The sequence below is a fragment of the Equus przewalskii genome, chromosome 11 (genome assembly GCF_037783145.1).
Source record: "Equus przewalskii isolate Varuska chromosome 11, EquPr2, whole genome shotgun sequence".
NCBI classification, from domain to species: domain Eukaryota; kingdom Metazoa; phylum Chordata; class Mammalia; order Perissodactyla; family Equidae; genus Equus; species Equus przewalskii.
In genome coordinates this window covers 21483422-21502303 of record NC_091841.1, presented here as the reverse complement: position 1 = coordinate 21502303, position 18882 = coordinate 21483422, and the positions used below count along the sequence as shown (strand labels likewise).

At 41.1% G+C, this 18882-nt stretch overlaps 1 protein-coding gene across 3 annotated transcripts; it reads left to right on the top strand.

Moving 5' to 3' along the window:
* The first annotated feature begins 5092 nt into the window (after positions 1-5092).
* Positions 5093-16869, top strand: LOC103553481 (membrane-spanning 4-domains subfamily A member 6A). 3 transcript variants are annotated; one of them, XM_070564021.1, is made up of 8 exons: positions 5093-5230; positions 6107-6159; positions 7772-7934; positions 9774-9908; positions 11838-11894; positions 14280-14486; positions 15739-15840; positions 16629-16869. In XM_070564021.1, the coding sequence occupies exons 1-8, from the start codon at positions 5138-5140 to the stop codon at positions 16722-16724; spliced, it is 906 nt and encodes a 301-aa protein (XP_070420122.1). In that variant the 5' UTR covers positions 5093-5137; the 3' UTR covers positions 16725-16869. The 3 variants fall into 3 exon arrangements, with proteins under 3 accessions (XP_070420122.1, XP_070420123.1, XP_008522299.1); XM_070564022.1 differs by lacking the exon at positions 5093-5230 and adding an exon at positions 5362-5614; XM_008524077.2 differs by lacking the exons at positions 5093-5230; positions 6107-6159 and adding an exon at positions 6280-6480.
* The last annotated feature ends 2013 nt before the right edge of the window (positions 16870-18882 follow it).

Genomic DNA, 18882 nt, shown 5'->3' with positions numbered 1-18882 from the left:
TAAGATAGAAGGCCTGTCCCAGGAAGGAACTGTCACCATAGATAATGCTGGGTGTGGTAGACAGGAAGGCACCTAGCAAGGCTCATTTTATCAAAGTTCTTTCTCAGGTCCCCTTGTCCATAGACAGCCCAGCAACATTTGTTTACCAAACATTTACTTTTCCATCTCCATGTGAATTGCCTTTCTCCTCTTTGAAGTCCCAAGCCACTACCCCTACCATCCTCCTTTGTCTTTAATTAAAGATAGTATTTAAGGTGATAGCTTCAGCCATTTTGGTGAGTTACTCAGTTTTCCTGGGTTTCTCCCATGTATACGTAGTATTAAATTTGTTCTTTGTTGTTGCTGTTTGTTTTTGTGAGGAAGATTAGCCCTGCGCTAACTGCTGCCAATCCTCCTCTTTTCACTGAGGAAGACTGGCCCTGAGCTAACATCCATGCCCATCTTCCTCCACTCTAAACATGGACACCTACCACAGCATGGCATGCCAAGCAGTGCCATGTCCACACCTGGGATCCGAACCGGCGAACCCTGGGCTGCCGAAGCAGAACGTGTGCACTTAACTTCTGTGCCACTGTGCCGGCACCATATTAAATTTGCTTGATTTTCTCCTCGTACTCTGTCTCATGTCAATTTAATTCTTAGACCAGCAAGAAGACCTAGAGGATAGAGGAATATTTCTTCCTCCCCTACACAACTTTTAGTCCCAAACCTTAACTCCAGGGAAGGGAGAAGGGTTGGAGGTTGAACCGATCACCAGTAACAAATGGTTTAATCAATCACATCTACCTAATGAAGCCTCCATAAAACCCAAAAGGACAGGATTCCAAGAGCTTCCGGATTGGTGAATGCATGGAGATTCAGGGAGAGTGGTGTGCCCAGAGAACATGGGGTCTCTGAGCCCTTTCCCCTTGACCTGTGCATCTCTCCCATCTGCCTGTTCCTGAGTTACATCATTTTATAATAAACTGGTAAGCTAGTAATAAATTGTTTCTCTGAGTTCTGAGCTGCTCTATCAAATTAATTGAACTAAGGAAGGGGTTGTTGGAACCTCCAATCTATAGCTGTTTGGTCAGAAGCATGGGCAACAACCTGGAATTGTGACAGGCATCTGAAGTGGGTGGGGGGAGACAGTCTTTTGGAACTGAGCCCTTAATCTGTGGAATCCACTGCTGTCTCTGAGTAGATAGTGTCAGAATTGAGTTGAATTGTAGGACAGCCTGCTGGTGTCTGAGAATTGCTTGGTGATGTGGAAACCCTGCTCCCCTAAAACACACATGTTGGGATTGACGGGCAGAACCATTTTACAGACTCACACGTATATGCCTATGTTGCTGAATCATTTGAAAGTTAATTACTTGACATTGTAATACTTGGTTTTTAAATACTCAGGATACACCTGCTAAGAATAACGTTCTCCTATATAACCTCAATACTATTATTATATCCCAAAATTTATTCATATAATAACCCAATATACAGTTCCTCAGAAACACTGAGATCAAGCTATACATGTTGCACATTTCTTGGAAAGACATAATTGTAGCAAGATCTCTTCGATAAGTGGACCTTAATTATGCACCAATGTTTATTATTCATGAGAACTCTTGTAGATCTTGTGTTAGTGTGACATAGCACACTTTGACCTATTTATATATTCCAGGGAAGGCAATGTTTCCCCAAGTAGCTGGGATGCTAAATGCAGATATTGATTTATTCACAGAGCCATAAAACTTGTCAAAACCATAAAACTGCTCTCTCTTTATCAATTGGCCCAAATTAATAATTTGAGCAGGGATATTTTAAGACATTTTCAGATATAAACAATTTAACAAAAACGCCAAGTAATATATGTGAGACACAAATAGAAAGCAATTGATCTGAGGCTATTACTTAGATATAACAAGCAAGGTTTTATCATATCAGAAATATCCAAATGTCCACAGAGAACAGAGCTAGAGGCCTATTTCCAGCAGTTGATTTCTCAGCTCACAAGGATCCTGCACACTTTAGTGTGCTCAGTTCTCAGTTTGAAGGGCAATGCGTTCCCCTGGTTTCCTGTCACATTTCCCTCTTGTTGGCTATTATAAGAAGAGACTTCTCATTTATTTACGAGATGTCTCAGTTACTGTCATGAAACAGGTCATGCTGAACTCCAGTCCTTCCTTCTCCAGATCCCTTGAAGCTGGAGCAGATGGCTAGATGGTATTTTCAACTGCAGGCTTCCTGTTGCCCAATAGTCATTTATCCACAGACTTTGCACGAGACTAACATTCTTGCAAAATCATATTTTTTTATTTTCCATTCCAAGCATTTAGGGCTTTCTTAGTCTTTTCCTTAAGTTAACATATTAATTAGGGGTGAAGAAATGGGTGGGGGTAAATAGAGGAATATACAAATGTGGGAAGGGAAAGGTTATGCTTCTTACTAGTTTATAGCTTTTCCTTTCCATAAGTCCAAAGAATAAGATACTATTGAAAACGTTATGATAAGTACTTCAGAAAGAAATATCAAGACAGAAGAGTTCCTGGTGTATAGGGTACAAGCGGGGACTTGAAATGGAAGGAGCAACCATGATTAAGAGAATAACAGAAGCCGTTGGAGACTTGAAAAACATTCCTCTGGTCCTGAAGGAAAGAGGGATGCAGGGTAAGTAATAAGAGATGACATACAGAGGGCACTCAGGAAATGGGACCTGGCTGAGGAAACACAGGCCCGGATAGTTCTTTTGGGTCCAAAGAGTTTGGGTCTTCTTACTGGGCAGGTACAGATCCTTGGGACGAGGACCTGCATTGTTAGATGAACACCAAAACTGATACCCAATCACAACTCTTTGTCACTATATAAACACCTGCCCTGGGGGCTCTGCCACAGGTATAAGGGACGACTTTTCATCTCTCAGCAAAATAAGATTTTGTAAGATATTAACTTCAGTGACATCAGCAATATGGCGGATTAGGAAGCCCCAGGGCCTCATGAACCCATGGAGACACCAAATTAACAACAATGTGTGGACCAAATTGCCTTTGTGAGACCTCCAGAAATCAGTTAAGAGGATGCAGCACCCCAAGCAAGCACAAAACCAAGAAGAGATGCATCAAAGTGGATAGGAAAATATGTCGCATTTTACCCACTCTAGCCACACTCCCACCCTGGCACAGGGTGGTGCATTCGAGAGAAAATTCCCAACTCTAGGCTTCTTCCTCAGGAGGGACAGACGAGTGGACCATGTGTCCAACTTTCAGGTTTTTCAAGGGCCTGCCAGAAGGATTGGTTTATTGTCTCGCCTGACTCGGAGTGTTGATGGGAATCAGCATAGTTTGGATGTGAGGTTGGGAGTCGCTGAGAACAAAGGCAAACACCATGGCTGTTACAGCACCACAGAGACTGTAGTACTTCAGACACACACCAGAGGAAGAAAGAGAGTATAGGCTCCAGAGGAAAAAACAGGCAAAGCTCTTTAACTGGGAGGCTTACATGCACAAGCTCAGAGAAGGTGCATCCCCAGAAAAAGTTTGAGAGGTCTCCAGAATCTCTAGCCATGCCGATTGGTGATGATCTTCCCCATTACAAAGCTAGTCTGTAGAGACAGGAGGAGGTAGCTTTTTTTTCAATTGCCAAAAGCTCAACAAAAGATCACAAGATATACAGAGAAACAAGAAAACATGGCCCATCCAAACCAAAAGAAAATCTCTAGAAGTTGACCTTAAAGAAAAAGAGATCTATGAATTACCTGATATCAAAAAGATTCAAAGATACTCACAATCATTGTAGCATTATTTGCAACAGCCAAGAGGTGGAGGCAACACAAATGCCCAGTGACAGATGAATGGATAAACAAAAGACATACAATGGAATATTAGTCAGCCTTAAAAAAGAAGGAAATCCTGTCAAACACTACCACATGGATGAAACTTGAGGCCATTACACTAAGTGCAATATGCCAGTCAAAAAAAGACAAATATTGTGTGATTCCACTGATGCGAGGTCTCTAAAGTAGTCAAATTCATAGAAACAGAAAGTAGAATGATAGTTGCCAGGGGCTGAGGGTGGAGAAAATAGGAAGTTGCCCTTCGATGGGTATAGAGCTTCAGTTTTAGAAGAAAGTAAAAAGTTCTAGAGCTCTGTTGTACAACAATGTGAATATAATTAACACTATTGAACTGTAGGCTTAAAAACAGTTAAGATGGTGAATTTTATCTTATATGTTTTTAAACACAATTAAGAGTAAAGAAATTAACTTGAGTTAAACAAAAACAATGCCTTGTTTCTTGCACACATGCCTTTACACAAAAGTCACAGAAAACCCTTGTGCTTCTAGATCAGTGGTTCTCACTTTGAGGGTGAGGAGATTTTGTTCCTCTTCCATCAGGGGACATTTGGCAATATCTGGTGACATTTCTGGTTGTCATATCTGGGTTGGGGCTTGTTACTGGAATCTAGTGAGTGGAGGCCAGAGATCCTGTTAAACATCCTACAGTTCACAGGACAGCACCCCTTCCCTCCCCCCGCCATCCTACTACAAAGGATTATCCAATCCAAAATGTCATTAGTGCTTCTTTTGAGAAGCCCTGTCCTAAATTATTAATCAGCATGTGTCATTGTTGTGTTTGTCTTTTCCTTCCAAGCTGGGTTAGCAGAATTCAGACTCTGGGAGCAAGAAATGGTCGAGGCAGGAAGGGTCTAAGCTGAGAGCATAGAGAGAGGAGTCTCTTGTTCAGACATTACTGAAACCCACGAGAAAAGAAAATAAAAATAAGAAAGGAGGAGGGAGATGAAGCTTTGTAAGGCAGAGATTGGTATTGGGAGTTTGGATGAGGAAAGTGTAAAGGAAAGACATTAAACAGACCACTAGTGGGTCACGGCTCTGTAGGGTTCTGTACTAAGTACCTTACATGTGTTATCTCATGCAATCCTTGTAACTTCTCTGAAATCATGTAAAATTATTATAGTACAGACAGAAAAATAGACTGGATAGGGAATCTTGGCTTGGTTTGATAGATTTAATTGGTTATAGAAAGTGGTTGTGGTTGTCCCTTAAAGGGCTGGTTCCTTCTTTGTCAAAGCCCAGGAGGAGAGCTGTACCTCACTATTTCACTGAGTGCTGGGATGGTGATCAGGGCCAAGGCATGATGGGAAAATGCCAGCAAGTGACTTGGGAGATGAGAGGGGGCGCCAGAACCCAAGAGAGAGGGGGTGGAGGTTCTTCTGTTGCTCTTCCACAGCTTTCTGGGTAAGTTTGTTTCCTCTTCAGACTCATCTCTAAAGTTTAAAACAAGCGGATTGCATTTAGTAATCTGTGTCATTCTGGTCCTGAGAATTAAGCCAACCTTCATGGTGTTTCTTAACTCCTTTCTTTACCAGATGAGTTAATGTATGGAGTTAAGTGCAGAAGCATGGCCTCCTGAGGTGACAGTGATGGTTCAGGCTCTGTTCCTAGGTTCCTTCTGGCATCCCCCGAGGAAAGGAAGGAGCTTGTGGAGTGGGGTGGTTCAGCCGCTGTGACTGGCTCTAACTCTGGTGCTCTTGCCCCATACATCAAAATCAGCTTCGAAAGAACACCCACCTAAGGGCTTGAAGGGGCACAGGAACCTCTGTTTCACAACACTGTCCCAAGGTGAGTTTGTTGAATTTAGCAAGGTCCTGCTGAATCTTCCCCATCTATGTCCCTACCCAGTTTCACCACTTCCCTGAAGGTGCCCAACTTTTCCGGAAGGCGGTGAGCTATTGCTAGAGGAAGAGAGAGACCAGAGAAGAAGGTGACTCTTTAGGGGGCAGTGGGTGCTGGAAGGCCATATTTGACCTGCCCAGAGCCTAAAGAATTGGAAAAAAAGAAAATATATATATAAATAACAAATATATTTCTGTGTTCTATTATTATCATCAGCTATATACTATTGAATGCTCCTGAAAAGCATTAGTCATTCTTACTATGGTTAGCTATATATTATTCAATATTATTATTTGTCAATATTCCTATTACAATCAACATTACTATTATTAGTTACATATTATTGAATGTTCCTTGGAAGCAGTAAGCCTTTTGTAAACACTTTCTCTAATCTTCATAACAAATCTCCAGTGTTGATGTTATTCCCCTATTTAACAGATCAGAAACCTGAAGTTGAGAGAAGAAAACACCCTGTCTAACACAAGGAGCTAGTAAGTATTGAGGTAGCAATTCACACATAGAGCTCCATGACTCCCATATCTTCCCAATCATTAGCTGGTTCTACTTGTGATTTTTCTGAAGATGCTAGGAGTTTAGAAAAAAAGGAAGTGTGGGTACATTTCACAAATCGACAGTCTCTAAGTATCACATCCTGTGTAGCTGTAAACACTGGACTAAGGAAGGACTGGTGACTTTCAAAAGATAAAGACAAGTAAGAAATTCTGAAAGGTCTGTATAGGAACCCAGAGTTAAAACTTGCTGGAAGCTTTGGAGAGCTTAGCTGGAACCAACGGGCTGATCCTTGGGCACAGGTAGGCAATGCTGGGAGACTTCTCACTCACCAGTCCCCTGCTGTGATTCCTGTAGAGGGGATATTTGATTTGAAGCTCCTTGAGAGAAGTTAAGAGACACTGGAGTATTTTGGAAATAGAATGGGCAAAGGGAAGGCGTATCAGGTTGTAAGCATTTCTGCTGTGTTCTGACGGTCTTGGTGAGGCCCTACTCTGAGGTCGTGTAATTAATGGGAGGGCAGCTCTTGCCTCTTCAGATGTTCTCAGGCCATGGGCAAACTCTGCAGTCCAGACGCTGAGAATGGTGCAGTGAAGAGAGATCCAAGCTGATCTTGGATCTTGCTCATTAAGGCTGACAAGTAGAAGATCCAGGCCTTGAAACTAGGTTTTACGACTCCAATTCTGTTCTCAAACCACTGCATACAGCTGCTTCTCCACACTGAGTAAACCCTGACACAGTCTGTTGTTGCCAAGTGGAAAGGAGGAAGAGGCAGCATGATCTAGTGAATTGTGCAAAGGCTCCAGTTTCAGGGATAGCTAGGGTCCAACACTGGCTGTACGACTTCCCAGTTGTGTGAACAGCCCTGAGTCATAACTATAACTGCAAATATTTCTTCAACATTAACTCTATGCCATGCATATATGCAAAATGTGTATTACTTCTGTTCCTAGTAAATGTTTTGATTCTGGGTCTCCCTAGATATTACGTGGTCTTGCTAATTAACTAACTAACTAACACACACACAGGTTGTTGTAAGGATTGAAGACACTGCAGGATAACGTCTAGTAAAATATGATAAAAATATCTAGGATTAATGCTAATAAATATTATTATTATTAGACCAAAGAAAATGAGCAGAATTAGAGAGTCTGAGCAGTACAGAACTGAACTAGGAAAAGGTTGGCAAATAGAACCCTTATTACATCTCATGACTGGTAGGGGAGTTTGAGGGTGAAATTCATCAGATATATGGCAATTCAATTGATGTAGGTAGGATTAGGGGAAAGAGAAATTTCTATATATTGCAATTTTTGTGTGACCACTTGCCTCTGAACATTAAGGCTTCTCAATATTCATGTTGCTGCCTCTCTGTGATGTGTTTATTACCTAAAATCAATGGACTGTGCCAAACATTATGGAAAAATATTCATGAAACCAAGATTTTGTGGTTTTTACAACTCCATACTACCAGTTTCCTTCCTTAAAGGACAAGTCAAGTCTGGGCTAATGGGAAAGTACTGGCTTGCAGTTTTAGGAGTCAAACCTTGGTGCTCTGTATTTTGTAAGTGCAGAGTTTATTTTCTCTTCCAGCCTTGGCAGCACCATCATGATGTCACAACCCAAGACCAATGAGACCTTCATAGCTCTCACACCAAATGGCATCAGCTTCCTCCAAACAGAGGATCCCAAACTTACCAACAAGAGGCAGGACAGCCTGAAGAAACATCTAAAGGCAGAGGTCAAAGTTCTCGGGGTAAGCCCAATTCAGAACATGTTGGAGTGGGACGGAGGAGTGAGAACGGGAAGAAACTGTGTATATCTTGGGAACAGAGATCCCTTGTGAGTGTGAAGACCCTTAAGTTATGCCAGAGGGACTCCAGGTTGATCTGAAGACCAAAGGAAGCCACTTAGAGAGCCATCTGAACCTTCCCCAGAACTTTTCCCTATAAGATAGTATTAAAAATGTTTTTTCCCCTATTCTGAATATGAGAAATTGAGGATTTTTGTTGTTGCTTCTGTATTTTAGTAATAAAATATTTCTCTACATTTTCTTTCTTTTTTTATTTTTGTGAGAAAGATTTTCCCTGAGCTAAAATCTGTGCCAGTCTTCCTCCACTTTGTATGTGGGATGCCTCCACAGCATAGCTGATGAATGGAGCAGGTCCACACTCGGGATCTGAACCCACCAATCCGGGCTGCCAAAGTGGAGCCCACAGAATCCCAACCATTCAGCCATGGGGCCAGCCCACTGCATAGAAAAAGAAATTTTTTTAAAAAGCACTTTCTTTTTTTTTTTTTTCAGGAAGAGTAGCCCTGAGCTAACGTCTGCTGCTAATCTTCCTCTTTTTGCTGAGGAAGATTGGCCCTGAGCTAACTTCCTCTAATTTATATGTGGGATGCCTGCCGCAGCATGGCTTGACAAGCAGTGAGTAGGTCCACACACACCTGGAACCAAACCAGCGAACCCTGGGCCGCAGAAGTGGAATGTTAGAACTTTGCTGTGCTACCGGGCCGGCCCCAAAAGAACACTTTATTGAGGTGTAATTGGCATACAAAAAGCTGCCCATCTATATATATTTTATAAAAGAAACGGTGGTAAATAATTATGTATTTTATATACATTTTTTTCTGTGTGTTCACCTATTGCATGCTTAATAATCTGACTGATTTTTTGAAGGGAGTTTTCCCCTCACTACAACTTACAGGAAAAAATGAACTTCCTTCTCCTCTTTTCTCCTTCCCTTTTGAGAACAGAAATGATATTTACTTCTTGTTTGTTTCCCTCATTTCATGCATGATTTATTAAAGAAATTCTTTAAGAGTGAAGGGAGGAGGGAAGGAAAGGGTATATCTAGGACTGGGAAGAAAATATAGAGTTCTGCTTCCTAGACTTGTCTCTGCAGGTGTATGATCTGAGGTGAGGCAACCCATTTGACCAGGTTTCAGAATCTAGTAGGACTGATTGCCTTGCCTAAAATATACAATCATGTGGCTACTGTGAGGCTCATATGACTTATGGTTTAGAAAATTGCTTGGTAAATATTTATAGAGCTATAAATGTCTGAGGTGGATGTCAAGGAAGAAAACTTTACCTCATAATATAGAACTTCAGAATCCTCAGCTATAGGAATGCAAACTAAAGAGGACAAGACTCTATGTTGTTGTGTCCAGTGGGGTCTGGGGGATGTAAGGAGGAGCTTCCTCCCTCGCCAGTGCTCAAGAGAGTGTGAGGGCATTCAGAAGTTCCCTGTTCCTGTAAGAGGTAGAAGGAAAGTTAGTAGCAATGGAATTGGAGAGCCAGGGAAAACAGATTCTAACACTCATTATGAGCTGAGAGAAGGGTCGTGAGCAGACAAGGGCAGAGAGGCAGAAACGCCTGAAGGCTCGCTGAGTACCTGCCAGATGGTCCAAGGCAGTAGTTTTCTGTGGCACAACGGCATCTACTCCAAAATATCTTTTCACAGTTCTCACTCCAGAACTTTTACAGTGACATTATCCTCGCTGGGATCCTGCAGAAGGTGAGCACCGTGGAAGAAATGAAGAGATCTTTACAAGTGCTGATTTTAATCTTCCATCTCACTTCTTCCAACAGACTATCCAGATCCTGTGTGGGATGATGGTGTTGAGTTTGGGAATTATTTTGGCATCGGCTTCCTTCTCTCAGCATTTTACCCAAGCGTTTTCTATTCTGTTGAAGGCTGCTTACCCATTCATAGGAGCCTTGTGTGTGAGTAGAGATCCTTAGGAGGGCAACATGGGATGGAAGTGGGAGGACGAAGCCAGTAGTTTAGGCTCTTCACGTCACCTTGCTATGTTTCTGTCTGCCAGGAGCAAGGGGTCAATGGTAGAACTTCTTCTCTTCTGTGTGTAGTCCAGGGAAGAATTGAGTGTGGTGGGAGGGCAGAAGTCACCTGATTTTAAATCTAGTTCATAGCTGACTCAAAATAATCATTTCTTTTGGAGATCATCTTACTTTTCACTCCATCATCTTGAGCTATGATGAGGCAGGTGGCTTCTCTCCAGGTTTAGGTAAAAATCCGTGAAGTAAAGTAAAGTTGGGCAGGAACTTTCTATACAGTAAACTGAGCACCAATGAAAGACATCGCGCACTTACAGAGAAACCCACACGTATCTGTGGGAATCATGGAGGAAGGAGCATTTTCATCTCCAAACACTTTGAAAATGCTTTTTGTTGCATTTAGGGGCACCCAGGGCATACTGAGCCAATGTCTGTGCTTTAGTGATGGCCTGGAAATTCCTCTGAAATAGCTTCAAATCTGTGGCATCAAGAGGACCTCAGTGGTTCTTTTCTCACAGAACATATTTCTTCTAGATTAAAGTGGATGAGTCTTTCTCACAATTAACTTTTTCTTTCACAGTTTTTCTGTCAGCTTCTCACAACTTAGTAGCTATCATTTGCCTTTCTACACTTGTTTCTCTATCTGATGCATCCCAAAGTCCACCTTTTTCTTTAACTGGTCCTTTTGTCTTCTTTTATTAACTAAAGTCAACACTTTATTTGGATTTCACAACTTTTCCCCAAAGGTCTTTATTCTGTTCTATGATCCTGTCAAAGATACTGCATTTAGTCATTATATCTCCACAGGTTCCTCTAGACTTTCTCAGACTTTCCTTGTCCTTGATGACTTTGATAGTTTTGAGTAGCACTGACATGATTTTTGTAGAATATCCCTAAATTTTGGTCCATCTGATGTTTCTCTCATGTTTAGACTATGGTGATGGATTTTTAGGTGGAAGACGACAGAGGTGAAGTGTCATTATCATCAATTCATTTCAAGGGTACGCACTATCAACATGATTTGTCACTGATGAAGTTAACCTTGATCATGTGGCTGAGACAGTTTTTGCCAGTCTTCTCCACTGTAAAGTTACTTTCCTCCCTCCTCTTTTCATACTCTGCTTTTGGAAGCAAATCACTAAGCACTAAGTCACTGAGTCCATATTTGGAGAAGCATTTGTCCAATTTTGAAGACCCAGGATTTGTTTAGGAAGACCTAAATGTCCCCCTTAATGCTGGGACCACTGGAACTACAAATTTTCTCTTCTCTTTGTTCCGTGCCATTTTTCCATTGTCAAAAGATTTTCTGTTACTTAGCTGCCCCAAATCTATTAGCTTTTGAATACTCTAGAGAGTGAAAACCATATGTTTGATTTTCTGGATGTAGCCGTAAAGGTTTTCTGCCATCCAGCTTCACACTTTCTCTTTTCTCAATTACCATTATACCCTAGTCACTGGAGCCACTAATTTAAAATGTACATCTCTGTCCTCCCATATTTGTCAGCTTCCCCTATTCTTCTCTTTTTCCATACCATTGCTTTCGTGTTCTTTTCTAGATAACATCTGACTCCAAAACTTTCTTCTCTCATTTGAAAAGAAACTTCTTTCCTGGTTTCCAAGGCCCTTTTTTTTTTATTATTGGGATAGATTCCTACTCATATCTGCCTTTCCTTGTGCTTTTCTGAATACTCTATGGGCAAAAGGCTGTATCTAAGTATTTACTTGGGTCTTTCATCATTGGTCATTGAGTCTCAGGGCTTTTCCCATAGGAGTTTTCCATAAACACTATGATAATAACATTGTAGCTATATCTGTGTATGGAAAATTACCGGGTCATTTTCTCTCTATTCTGAGCAGTTTGTCATCTCTGGATCTCTATCAATCATCACAGAGAAAAAGTCCACTAAGCCTTTGGTGAGTATGAGAACCATAACCCACAACTTGATGGATGGAAGTGAAACTTGGGGAGAACTCTTCAAGGTCAATCTCTCCACTTGGGAGAGTCGGAAACCAAGTTTCAGAGTAGATATTAGGCAGGGTTAGGAGTTGGGTTGGGTTCATCTATATTCCTGCCCAGTTCACGTTTCTCCAAGCTCTGTACCTTAAATCACAGTCCACATTTGGGGTATTGTATTATATCCTAGACCAGTGCTCAGGAATCCAGTCTAGAAAAATTCTGCCTCCATGTGATGCCCTTTTGGTAGTAACTGTCCTTTAAATTTAGGTCTTCAAGGATGAAGAAGCTGACAGTGTTATAAAGAGGTTTATGTGTTATAGAGTCACTGTTTAAACCTGTCTGTCAAAACCTTTGAGAAAACCCAGTCAAAATGTCATTAGTATGAGGAATTATCTCTCCTTCTTTTATCTATCTGATCTGAAAGCTAATGCTTTGTTAGATTTGAGTATGAACTCTTGAATCTTGAAAGTTGTCATTAGTCAATTGTATTGGCTAAGAAAATGTCTTTGCCTGCTTTAACGCTTTCCAGGGAAAATCAAATTGGAAGTGGCAGGGAGAGGAAAGCTGGATTATAGGGAGAAGCTTTTCTAATCTGTAAAGGTTCACCAAGTCTCCACTCAATCTTATATCCCTGGAGTAGTTTGATGTTGGGTGTCATGTGTGAGAATGCCATTTAACATAGTAGCAGAGAAACTCAATTTGGAAGCTCTGGCTATAAATCTCTCTCAAAGGCAGCAAGAAGTTAGGAAGAATGCTCTGAACAATGACAATCTCTCTCTTTCTTTCATTACAATTAGAGGTGATTATTTGGAACCCTCCCTTACACTCAAAACAACTAGACCAGTGCTGTCCAATAGAACTTTCTGTGAGGATGGAAATACAATAGCCATCCTGTCCAATATGATAGTCCCACGTGGCTATTGATAACTTGAAAGGTGGCTAGTGCAATTGAGGAACTGAATTTTAACTTTCATTTAAGTTTATTTTAAATATAAGTAGCCTGTGTGGCCAGTGAAAACCATATGGAATAGCACAGTATGAGAATAATGTTTCTAGGGGAAGCATATAGGGCTCTTACTCTAGAAAAGAACGATATCACAGTGAATATGGCAGCAAGCACAAGGATACAAGATGAGATCTTAGGGCAAGCTCAGGCTCACCAGAGTCATCTATCTTGTATTGAATTCTACTGTTGTCACACATTATACCAGCCCTTTTTGAGGTTGAAGAAGAGGGCTCTCCCAGAACAAACCTAAATTATTTGAAGAAATATATACTCCAGGCATCATGGATGTTGCTGGCTATCAGAAGGCCCAGAAACATGCTTTAGTCATTATTTTGGAGAACTGGTGTTTGAAGAAGAAAAATGCCCCACCTATCCTCTACTGTGCCCCCAAAGCTACAATTACTGAGTGCTTAAAAGAAGAGGGGACTAGATGGGATTAACTAATATTCCAATTTATGGCTATTGGGTGTGTCCTGGACCACATCTATCTATAACTACAGCTTTCAGAATGGTCCTGGCTCAATTCCCCCTCTGTGAGTTGGGGTAGAAGGGAAGCCATTTCTGAGATCAGTATATTTATTCCCCTCCCTTCTTAAATGTAGAAATGAGACCCAGAGTGGGAAATGAAACTGAGGAACTGAATATTCAAGAAAGCTAGGAAAGTCAGAGGCAAAACTATCACTGTGACTTCTCCTGACATCCACTCCAAACTCGTTCTTCTACCTCACACTTCTGCTCACACGTTACACCATCCTTGGGCCTGAGTCTAGAACTCTGCCTACAGCCATCCATACCTAGATGGCCCTGGATGTGGCCAACCATGTATCTGTCCAGACTCTAGGGCCCTCCTGAGACTGAGAACTGTGTCTCCATACTTATTTTTAGGTGTGTGTGATTATAAGAGAGGTTGTGTGCAAGGAGGTGTGACTTGCTTTGCCTGACTTCTCTGTGTGGCCCATACTTCCACGAGGGGTTTCTGAATGAGTCTGGGGAGAGAGAAACCACACCTGCCTTTGGTCACACTCTCTTGGGGATTTTGCAGGCATAGCTTCATGGACCCCTGCTGTCAGTCCAGGATAAAGAATTTAGGAAAAGCAATATTCTCTGTTACTCTACTGAAGTCCTGCATAGGGGGGAACATTTCACTTATTCTTTCACTTAGCCAAGATTTACCTTTTAAGTTCAGAGATGTTGGTAGGCACTGGGTTTAGGTCTATCAATCCTAGACTTCCTAAGAGATAGAGATAGGAAAATAAATTTTTGCAATGCACTGGCAAAGAGGTTGAGACATGTGTTGCTCATTAAGAGTGATCATTACGCAACATTTCTTTTTCAGGTTCAGAGCAGCCTAGCTGCAAACATTCTGAGCTCTCTATCAGCTCTGGTGGGTTTCATCCTCCTTTCTGTCATACTGGCTTCTTTGGGTCCTGCCTTTTGGACGTGTGTCTTGGACAAACAGCATATACCAACTGAACGGGATTATTCTTACTATCATAGCTTATATGAAAATAATGACTGCCTCAAGGCCAAAACTATTCTGGCTGTAAGTATTTTTATACAGGACATTCCAATCTTATAAGGTTTCTGAAAGCTGTGACTACTTATATTCCCTTCTCTTGAAAACCTCTCTTATTCTTTCTGGCTTGAGCATCTGGGAGAAGGCCAAGGCTGTGTAAAGGAGAGGGGGCTACACGACTGAGATAAAGGGGTTAGGCTATGGGATTACATAATTACTAATTGGGTGGAATGGAAGAGTAAATGTCAAGCAAGGTTGATGATGAAAAACTGAAACTCATTGATAGAGTTTCTTACTAATCAAATTGATTCTATTATTAGAGGCATAAAATATGAGTTTGTCAAACTGACAATCTTGGTACATGGAGTAGTGAATTAAGAAAGATGCAGATGGCAGGAAGACCCAAGTGATCAGGAAATGTCAACAAGGAAACATGTATGTATGTGCAGTGGGGAATTAATTTGGTCTGAGCAGACATCAGGCCCAGCACTGAGAAATGGAGACTAGGAAATATGAGATTTGAAGGTCAGGGTTTCTCCTTCCAGTTACCAAAGTGATGCGCAGTATAGATCAGGCACGAAAGCAACATTGTGTTGTTTTCATTATAACTTACAGAGGTTGATTTATTAAATTAGAAATATAGGAAGATGGAGAATGTTAACTGATAATGACTATTGTTATTGGAGGAAGGAAAACTGTGGAGTTTGGCTAATAGAAGCCCATCCAAAGGAGTTTGGATATACAGAATTGGATGTTCATTTTGAATTTTATAACGAACTTTCACAGTTAAAATCTCATTGATTCTCACAAATCTCTGAGAAGGAACTATCATTATGCATGTTTGATAAATGAGGACATAGAAGCTAGAGAAGTAGAGACCTGCTCAGGTTCACACAGCACTAAGCAATAAAGGTGAAACTAGAATGGGAGCTGTTGCTTCTCAGTTCTGGGTATTATTACACCACTCTGCTTCCTCACTGAGTGGACAACGTGATCAGATTTAGCTATACCTCAGAGAGGTAAGAACACGGTGTATAAAGGGGGCTAGTGATTTAGTTACTGCTCATCCCTCCTCTTCCTCTCAAGGAAATAAATGAGAAAAAGGAATTCATTTGAGCCAATTGCTAGTCTTGGAAAGAGCAGTGTTCTCTTCCTCATGGTGTCCTTACTTCATTCTCTGATGGTTGAGACAGTCTTCATCTCTACCATCACCTCTCAACAAGGCATGAAGGCTTCAGTTGACTCAAGCACCACCAACCTCATATTTCCTACATTTCAGGGAACCATGTCTATAATGCTGATTTGTACAGTGCTAGAATTCTGCCTAGCTGTGCTCGCTGCTGTGGTTTGGTGGAAGCAGGCTCACTCTGACTTCCCTGGGGTGAGTGTATGAACGGGCTCCTGAGTCTTACCTGGTGTGTCTCCATTTCTAGTCTGTGTTGAGCCATGTCATCAAGAGTGGCAGAAGGGACAGTCAAATGTGTGTCATGAGATATACATAGGAGGTGGTTTGGTGGTGGTGGAAGACAGTTGGATGAGGAAAAACAGATGGCAATTGAGTAGCTGACCAGCTGAAGATTCACTGAGTGGGAAGACAGTTGAATCTGAGAAATCAACTGGTTCAATCTTCCCATTTTTGTAAATGCAGAAACCTAGGAAGTTAAATGACTTGTCCAGAATTATGCTATGAGTTTGCCTGTGCTCAGCTCAGTGGAACTTGGTTTGCCTCTCTTCTAGGCAGGAACACTGTCTACTACAGCCACTAGTTTCCTTACAGTCTTGACTTGGTGAAGGGCATTCGCAAATGTGATTGGATTCGATAAATATCCTATTCTCTGATTTTTCCTTCTTGTGATCTTAAATTTTTTTTACTCTTAAAAAACACTTTCAAAAATGTTGACTAAAAGTCCATGAGACACCACCTTACCAGCATCATGGACTCATGTCTTCAAAAATTAAAAAGTTTTGATTTATCCAAAATTTTATTAGAGTTAGCAGACTGAATACAAGGCTAATAAATAGTAATTATTTAAAGAACTTAATGACATATAATACTCATCTTGGAATAGCTAAGAGTTCCAAGTATGAGGTTTGGTGGAAATGGCATCAAGATATATATGGTTGAACCTGAGTGATGTCTGAAGAACTGACATATTTTGTTTCTTCTAGAGTGTGCTCTTCCTGCCTCAGAGTTATAAGGATAAATCCAGCATGCCCCCAAGAGCACCTTCTGACTCTGGATATGAAGAATTAATGACTTTTTAGGGAAAAAAGGAAAATATCCATCGGAAATTTGGTTTTATGATGATATATGGAAACCACCCAAAGAGACTCAACTTAAGAAAGCAAAGTTTGAGTTCCCTGAAACGTAGGCTTTTATATAATGAACATTAAAAAAAATCAACCAATATTTGTTTTCTTGTCATTGAGTATATGTGTTCAATGGGGGTCTCTTCATTTGCCTGATATTGGCCTCAGTCAAAGTACAGAACTGTAAATTACCACTGACTAGACTGGCCGAATAGTCAGACCTTTCCCAGAAAACCAGGCAGAACGTGATTCAGTGGATCATGGTGATTTAAGTAAAGGAGACACCTTTTTCTTGTACCCCTTAATTGCCAATGAGAGTTAACTGATTTATTGAGGTGTTCAAACTCTTTTACAGTAGACGCTGGTGTTTCATCACATGTATTTCATTCATTAGTCCATGCAGACCAGCCAGCTACAATTAAGTCTCAGGAACTACATAAGTAATTGGCTTTGAAATAAAATCTTTATTTGATTACTATGACATGTGTTTTTCCAATGCCCCCAAGCAATTGAGTCAATTCTGACACTACCTGGAGATAGCGTCAAATCTCACAGGTTAAGGCCTCAGTTCCAATAGACTGCCCCCCCACACACACTTCAGACACTAATCACAAGCCCAGGTTGTTACCAGTGCTTCTGACCAACCGGCTGGAGCTGGGAGGTTCCCAAGACCCCCTCTTCAGATTCAATTAATTTGCTGGAGCAGTTCACAGAACTCAGGAAAACATTTACTTAATAGACTACCTGTTAATTCTAAAAGGATATAACAGAAACAGCTAGATGGAGGAGATGTGTAGGGTAAAGAAGGGGAAGAGGTGGAGCTTCCATCTTCTCTCTGGGTACATCACTCTCCCCAAATCTACACACTTTCACCAATCCAGAAGCTCTCCCAGTCCTGTCCTTTTGGGTTTTTCTAGAGGCTTCATTATATAGTGATGATTGGCCACTGGTGATTGAACTCAATTTCCAGCCCCTCTCCCCTCCCAGGAGGTCCAGGGGTAGAACTGAAAGTTCCAACCCTCTAATCCAGGTTGGTTGCCCTGGCAACCAGCCACCATCTTTTGGTTACCTAGGAGCTTCCCAAAGTCACCTCATTAACATAATAAAAGATATCTTTACCACTCTTTCACTTAGGAAATTCCATGAATTTTGAGAGCTTTGTGCCAGGACCTGGGAGGAAGATCAAATATATATTTCTTATCATAAATCACAACACCACAATTACATATTTTTTTTGAAAACTCGTTTTGCTACTTTTCCTTGTAAACACAAAATAAGTCAACAAAGATGGATATAAACCTAAATTTGAACTCCCCTTCCCCTCATCAAATAGGCAAACAAAACAAAGAAGCAAACAAAAGTTAATTGAGTGCGTACTGTTATTAAGAGACAACCAGTTCATTTTTTTTTCTGATTTCAAAATAAGAAAGAACAATTGTTCAAGTGTAAAGGTTAAGCCTCAACACACACAACTACACCTGTGCACATACACACACACAGGTGGGGAAAGAGATCCTCAATTTTATATGAGCTCCAGTCCTTTGAAAGATCTTTTCATGTTTTCCCGACGTGACCCACTGTATCAAGGTCATCCCACTGTATCAGATCTGATGCTGCAACGTTTTCCCTGTCCTGTTTTCCAATCTGAGAGTGAGATGGTGCTTCCTTTGGTTTTAGCTCTGTCTTCAAACTCTCTCCTCATTATGTCTCCTCCTTTTCTTCTGCATCCCCCTACACACATACACAAACACACACACACACACACACGCATATGCACACCATTCCTCTTATTTATTTGCCTAATTATGGGCATTCAACATTTATTGACACTTTTTGGGTACCCATTACTATGCTTGATGCCAGGGTTACAAAGGTGAAAAAGATAGATACACTCCTTAGCCTCAAGGAATTCACAATCTGTTGGGATTGTGATGACAAAATTAGAGAAAGATTGTACAAGGCACTAACGTGCTGTTACACATGCACTATGGTGCTGCTTGAGCACAGAATAAAGAATACGCTCTGCTCCCTAAAAGAATGTAGACGATAAACGTGTGTGTGTGCACACATGCATGAGAAAGAGACACACACACATACACACAGATTTCTTCCT